The sequence below is a fragment of the Ichthyophthirius multifiliis genome (genome assembly GCF_000220395.1).
Source record: "Ichthyophthirius multifiliis unplaced genomic scaffold scaff_1120509250892, whole genome shotgun sequence".
In the NCBI taxonomy this organism is placed as follows: domain Eukaryota; phylum Ciliophora; class Oligohymenophorea; order Hymenostomatida; genus Ichthyophthirius; species Ichthyophthirius multifiliis.
The window spans coordinates 3,036-10,239 of record NW_004086400.1 but is presented as its reverse complement, the minus strand read 5'-3'; the positions used below and the strand labels follow the sequence as shown (position 1 = coordinate 10,239).

Below are 7,204 nucleotides of genomic sequence, written 5' to 3'. Positions count from 1 at the left end.
TTTCCATCTATTTCAAAAGTTTTTAATTTTAGGTTTATAAATTACTATTTTATTCTTAAAGTTCATATATTTAATTAGTTAATTGTTGGTTTTTTAAAATAAATTCTTCAGTTTTTTATTCAATTTAATTATGCTCTAATTAATTACTAGACATATTAGTTTTTTTTTTTATATATATATTTTTTTTAAATTTTAAATTTTATATTTAATATTTGTATTTATGATATTTCTTTATTTTAAATTAAAAATAAGTAAATTTATAATTTTATATAAATAGCAAATATTCGTTAACTTTGATAAAATACATATAATAGAAAATATATAGTAAAAAAATACGTATTATAATTATTTTTATGATATAGGTTATATACACATGAATTATGAAAAATATAGTAATGTATTTTTGTTTTTCTGAATTTTATTCTAATAAACTCTATATATAGATTATTAGTTATTATATATAAATTGATAATAATAATTATAAATACAAATTTAATAAGTAAACAAAAGAAAAATTTAAAATAAATAGATATTACATGAAATTAATTTTTGATAAAATCACTTATTCAATAATATTAAACAATTTTTTATTTTTAAATATTAAATATTAAATTTTATTTAATTAGTAAATATTATTTATTATTTAAAAACATTTAATTAAATATTTATATAATAATATTAAAAAATTTTTAATTATTTTATTATTTTGTATTGTTTTTATATAAAAATAAATTAAATATATATATTTTTTTAAATATAAAGATCTTTATTTATTTTACTGAATTTATGTTTAATAATCAAAAGTTTATATATTATAATTTAATATTTAATTATATTTAAATTAATATAATTAAAATAATATTAGAGTAATTATAAATAACTTTTTCTTGTTTAAATTTCATAAAAATTATTTAATTGATACTTAATAAAATTTATTTATAAATAATATATCTTTCGTATAATTTTAAATGTTTTCTCGAAGCTAAAAAAAAGAAAATTAAAAAATCGGTGCTAATTATCCAGTTTAAAATAATACAGAATTTTAAAATTCAGTAATTTTATTTATTTTTTTAAGTAAATTTTAAAATAGCCAAATTCATAGGATAATCAAATATAGGAAATTAATAAAAAAATTGAATTATATTAAATAGATAGATGTTTTAATCATTGTGTAAAAACTTTTATGGAAAAGTTATTATCTCCTTTTGAAAAAGAATGTTTTAATGGTTGTTTATAAAATTTGTATGCATTTAAAATAGAGGTCGATAATTCTTTTGAATAATTTTGAAATATATTTATTAAATAAATTAAAATTTTGTTAATATGTTTTTTATTTTTTATCTTAATTGCGATAACATAATTAAATATAAATTATTGTACACAAATATATTTTAAAGGCATTTTTATATTTCAATAAGATTATATATAAATTTTTTAAAAAAATTGTCAAAAATTATATTTATATATAAAAAAATTTAATTGCATATTAACCTTTTGTAATAATATTATATTTATATATATTGATTTTAAAAAAGATAAAAAATCCATTATTTTTAATCTTAAAAATGTATTTAAATAATAAATACATACTTTTTATATCTATTATTTTCTTTAATCTAAATTAAAAAAGCTATTTAAGAGATTAAAACATAAAAAATTATAGGAAAAATCGAATACATTTTTTTATTTTTTCTTTTGATTATTTAAATAATTTAGAAACATAAACATTCTTAGTATATTTTATTAATTAATGGAATTTTTAAATGATTTAAAAACAAATATATTTTAAAAATTATATTCAATTTAAAAACAAAAGATATTTTGATTAATAAATTTATATGTAAATAATTTTGAATTTATATCTAAATATACTTTAAAGTATTTTTTCAAAAACTAACCAAAAATAAAAAGGAAATATTAATACATTTTTTATTTTCTATTTAATTTAAAAAAAAATACAAAAAGAAAATAATGTTAAAAAGTATTATATAAATATATATATCTATTAAAAAACATTTTTATTTTCAATCTAAGCAAATATCGAAAAAATAAAATTTATTTGAGATTTCTTTTTTAAATAAGTTATAATTAAGGCCTTTAAGATTGGTGTTAAACTTCCCTTTCTTTATTGATAAGGATTAGCAGTATTAAAATAAATGTCCAAAAATTAACTCTAATGCAAATAATAAATAGTAAGTAAAAAATTATAATTGCGTAAAATATAATAAATTCTTAAATTTTAATCAATAAAAGTAGCATTAAAAAAATTCTAAATATGAAAAAATTAGATATAATTTTATATAAAAAATAAACAATAACAAAAAGTTATATTAATATTGATAATTTACATTTGCCAAAAATAAACATAAATTCTAGAAGAAGAACCAAAAATCTAAAAAAAAAAAAAAGTGACAATACTTCGTATTTAAATTAAACACTTATATAAAGTTAATGAATATTTAAAATAAATTGATATTTATATTAAAAAAACTACATTGTACTATTATTTTTTTAATTAATAGTTAGCTTATTTTAAAATGAAATAAAAACAAAAGAATAAATAATTAATTTATTAATTTTTTCATTTTCCCCACATATTTTTAAATCTGAAAAACGGATGGCCCATATCGTCTTCTTCTTGTTATTATCTTTATTATGATTATTATTATCTTCTTTATTATTATTATTTTTATTATTAATTATTTGTATTCAAATTAAGTTCCGGATTTATTTTATCTTCTACTTTTTATAAGTTTTCAAACGCTTCTTTTTGTTATTTATTGATGTTTTTTGGAATGTAAATTTTCAAATTGACTATATGATCTCCTAAATCATTTTAATTAGGAGGTAAATTACAGATACCCTTTAAATAATTATTTAAATAATAAATATATGCAATTTACCTATCCTTTAATTCTTATTTATTCTCCATGTTAAGTTCCTGGTTTTATTTCTAATTCTTTTTCCCCGCTTAATGTTTTTATTTTAATTTTATTACCCAAAACAGCCTAAAGATTATATATATATATATTTTTTGAAATAAAAATATAATATAATTTTACATCAGTTAATGTAATATATTATGTGGTAATAATATCATAATTATCCCTTCCGAAATAAGGATCGGGTCTTACGCTTACTTTAATAATTAAATCTCCTAAAGGTCCATTATTTTTACCAGCATTTCCCTATTTAAGGAAAAAAATACATATATATAAAAAAAATTATTATTACTTTTCTAGATATCCTTAAACTTTGTCCATGGTTAACTCCTTTTGGAAAAGTGACTTCTTCTTCAGTTTTAGTTCTAGCTATTCCTTCACCTCTACACGTAGTGCATTAATTTTTTATAATTTCTCCTACTCCCATGCATTTATCGCACATCATTTACATTATCATAGGTCCTTATCTAATATTAATAGTTCCTTTACCTCCACATGTACCACATTTTGTGGGAGAAGTTCCTGGTTTGCACTTTGAGCCATTACAAACTGTACATTTGGTCTTTCTATCGAATTAAATTTTTTTATTTGCTCCATTTACAGCTTCCATGAATTAAATTTCCATATTAATTTGAATATCCTCACCTCTTTAAACTCTTTATGTATCTCCTCCCATATTAAAAAAACTAGAAAAATCTCCAAATATATCCTCCATAGAAGGACCAGCACCTCCTCCTCTGAAAAAGTCACCTCCAGCTTACTATTATTCATCTCCATTCATTCCTGTTTAATCATAAACAGAGCGTTTTTGTTCATCTTTCAAAGTATCATAGGCACTTTTTATTGGTTTTATTTTATATTTTTTTTAAGTTTTTTACTTGTTTATTTCAGATAGTTTTTATTTAGATGCTTCCTGGTCATTGGGGTTTTTGTCTGGATGATGTTTTTGAACGGCTTTATAATAAGCCTTTTTAATCTCATCTTGTGAAGCACTTTTTGGTACACCTAATATTGCTTTTTTTTTTGAGTTAAATATATTATATTTCTTTATTTTGCCTTACAATATAAATCCTTTTTTGAAGCAAAATCGTATTTATGTTTAAGGAATTAAAATGAATTAGGCTTTTATATTTAAATGAAATTTTTTATTAAGCTTTTCAAGAACATAAATAATTTTTTTATTTTTTTTGTATTAATCTATTAAAAATAATTTATAATTTTTTTAATTTGTATTATTGTTTTTTGTATTTTATTTTTAATCGCCTCAAAAAAGAAAATTCTAAAATAAGTCTGAATTTAGAAACAAATTAATTATAATTTGATTTTAATAAATACTAAAAAAATGTTATATTATTTAAGTATTAATTTTATATTTGATTTTAAAAAAGATAAAATAATTTTCTTTATTCAATTATTATATTATTATTTTTATATTATAAAAATGTGCTTATATGATAATTTTTTATACAATTCCTTAAATTCTATATAAATATATTTTTGAAACTTTTTAAAAAATAAAATATTTAAATTAATTGCAATTAATAAAAAAAGAAAAAAAACTAAACAAAATAAAATAAAAAAATCATAATAAACAAATATTTTAAAAAAATGAATAAAATAAACAACTAAATATTTCAAGATTAAAATTATTTATAAAACCCTTATTTAGTCAATTAATCTTACACACACAAACCATCCATAGGGGTATCTCGTTTAACTCAATAAACAGGAAATCCAAGCCCCATAAACAATGTGAATTAAAGTCAAGTATTTTCTCAATAATGTATTTACCACCCCGAAATGATAATAACGAACTTTTGTAAGAAATCTTTAATGCCCTTATGTCCCAAATGCATAACTAATTATTTAAAAACTCGCGAACAAGCAAACCAACCTGTCGAAATCGAAAATATAGATAAAGTCTAATTAGAATGTAAAGAGGCAGTATAAGAACTAGAAGAATTATATACATGTAATCTCTAAAAACTTCGCGATGTAAAAGAGAAAAAAATAAATATTCACAATTCATTAAGTGAGAAAATACTTTTTGCAAAAAATAAAGTAATAAAACTCGTGGATAGTTTTTTTGAAAATCTAGAAAGAGATTTAAATTAATAATTAATGATAAAATAAAATTAGTTTGAAAAAGAATTAAGTATGGCCGAAAATTTTGCTGTATAAAAATAATAAGAACTTAATGTAATTAATTAAAAACTAGACGGTCCTAAATGCTTAAAACATATTTTGAGGCTTTTGAATGAAAATTATTTTTCTGAAAGTCAGAAATATCACAAAGAATGTGAATTATTTATACAAATGTTAAACAAAAAAAGTGCAGATGTGATTACTAATGATAATAGTTTGTATAATTTAAATATTGAGATGGCTAAATTTATTAGTATAAAAAATTCTGAATTAATTCTGACAGAGTAAGATTTTAATTTTAATGAAAATAATCCTTATACATCTACTGTATATGCAAAACCTAATTTATTGGCTTAATCTCGCTTAAATAATATTAATAATAATAATAATGCCATTTAAAATTAAATTTAAAAATCGATTCCTTAATAAAGAACTCCACTAATGGGAGATAATTTGAGAAATTCTTAAAGTCCGATAAAATCACATTATTAGGTTGGATATAAACCTCCTATATTTTAATAATAGCATTAATAATAATAATAATATAAAGAAGAATTAAAACCAGTTTAAATTTCAAAATTAGTAGGAAGTGTAAACAATTAAAAGTCGAATAATAATAATTCTATCTTAAATTAATATACTAAACAAGAATTGTAACCTGTTTCAAAACAAAATATTGTAAACAGAAATTATTTTGATTAATTATGTCATCAGAAATATATCCATTATTTTTAGCCTTAAACTAATGATTTATATTTATTAGATATTTCCAATATAATTAATGATAAACAAATAATTAATCCAACTTGGTAAAAAATTCCTTTAGAAATAGGATTTAAAATTTTACACGACCATTCATCTATAATAACTCCTTAAGGGTATTTCATTATTTAATATTTATATTTTGTGTATATATATATATATATATATATATATATATATATATATATATATATATATATATATTTATATATATATATATTCATTATTAATTTATTAAAGAGATATCTATATATGTGGTGGTATAGATACTAATAGTATGCAAGTTTCAAATGAATGCTTTAAAGTTAATTTAAAATATAGAACTTTAGAAAAAAAGACTAGTATGAAAATTCAGAGATTTTTACATAGCGTAGTATATTTAAATAATGCACTTTATGCTTTAGGTGGTTTTGATTAAAATCATTAAATATTAGATAAATGTGAAAGGTGGAATTTTTCTGAGAACCGTATTTTGAAAATAAAATTATATGAATATATATATATATATATATATATTATATATTTATATATTTATATATTTATATATTTATTTATATAGAATGGCTTAGAATCGCTCCTATGGTTGGTTAAGGTGCTTAAATGGGGGTTTGCACATTTAAAAGTAAATATATTATTGCTTTTTCTGTTGCTGTTCATCCTAAGGTTAACCTTTTGTAATAATACGATCCTTTGTTTGATACTTGGTAGGAAATAATGGTATCGTTAGAAAGTAATTTGATTAATTCTGAATTTTTAATACGTCCTTTATGTGGTATAGTGTAAATTAACGATAATGGAACTCTTTTAATTTTTGGGGGTGACGAGTAATCTAGAGAATAAAATATGCAAACTCCTAATAATTATGTTTTTACATTAAAAAGTGATATAGAGTCTTTAAATTTTTCAGTTGGAGTAGGAAGAAATTAAGTAGAATTATATAATTGTCCTATTAATGGAGCTAGTTATTGTTAAAATGGTAAAATTTACACTATTAGTAAGGATAGAGAATAAAGTAAATTAATTGTTTTTTCTAATTAAAATTGGATAAAGTAATAATGAGATGATTATTCGTAAATAAATAATTTTTTTTATAAAAATATTTTAGAATTATGGAAATTAATAATTTATTAAGCATTTTTAAATCTAATATATTAAAATAAAAAATATTAATTATTTTGTTTTTTTATATAGTATATTTTTTTATTATACATTATTTTATAAAGCGTTTGAATTTTAAAAAATAACGCTTTTGCTTATAAAAAAACGCTGGAATTCAGCAAATAAACGCAATAAATAAGAAAAAAACGTTGCGGATTAAAAATAAATAATAAAAAAAAATATAACCCAAAATAACG

General features: G+C 18.5%; 2 protein-coding genes across 2 annotated transcripts, besides 10 other annotated features; one reads left to right on the top strand and one right to left on the bottom strand. All coding sequences in view use genetic code 6, as the record gives it.

Moving 5' to 3' along the window:
- Positions 1-586: 586 nt before the first annotated feature.
- Positions 587-647: a microsatellite.
- Positions 601-644: a microsatellite.
- A 164-nt stretch (positions 648-811) lies between the features above and the next one.
- Positions 812-857: a microsatellite.
- Positions 858-2,581: 1,724 nt separating this feature from the next.
- IMG5_108560 (hypothetical protein) lies at positions 2,582-3,723 on the bottom strand (the record flags this gene model as incomplete). The annotated part of the gene is made up of 4 exons (XM_004034917.1): positions 2,582-2,863; positions 2,904-3,008; positions 3,063-3,188; positions 3,235-3,723. 4 exons carry the CDS (start codon positions 3,721-3,723, stop codon positions 2,582-2,584), a joined length of 1,002 nt encoding a protein of 333 aa, XP_004034965.1.
- Positions 2,642-2,704: a microsatellite.
- Positions 2,648-2,693: a microsatellite.
- Positions 2,660-2,710: a microsatellite.
- An 827-nt stretch (positions 3,724-4,550) lies between the features above and the next one.
- Positions 4,551-6,908, top strand: IMG5_108550 (kelch motif family protein, putative; the record flags this gene model as incomplete). The annotated part of the gene is made up of 4 exons (XM_004034916.1): positions 4,551-5,371; positions 5,678-5,965; positions 6,090-6,316; positions 6,409-6,908. The coding sequence occupies 4 exons, from the start codon at positions 4,551-4,553 to the stop codon at positions 6,906-6,908; spliced, it is 1,836 nt and encodes a 611-aa protein (XP_004034964.1).
- Positions 5,975-6,065: a microsatellite.
- Positions 5,997-6,069: a microsatellite.
- Positions 6,342-6,407: a microsatellite.
- Positions 6,343-6,400: a microsatellite.
- Positions 6,909-7,204: the final 296 nt, after the last annotated feature.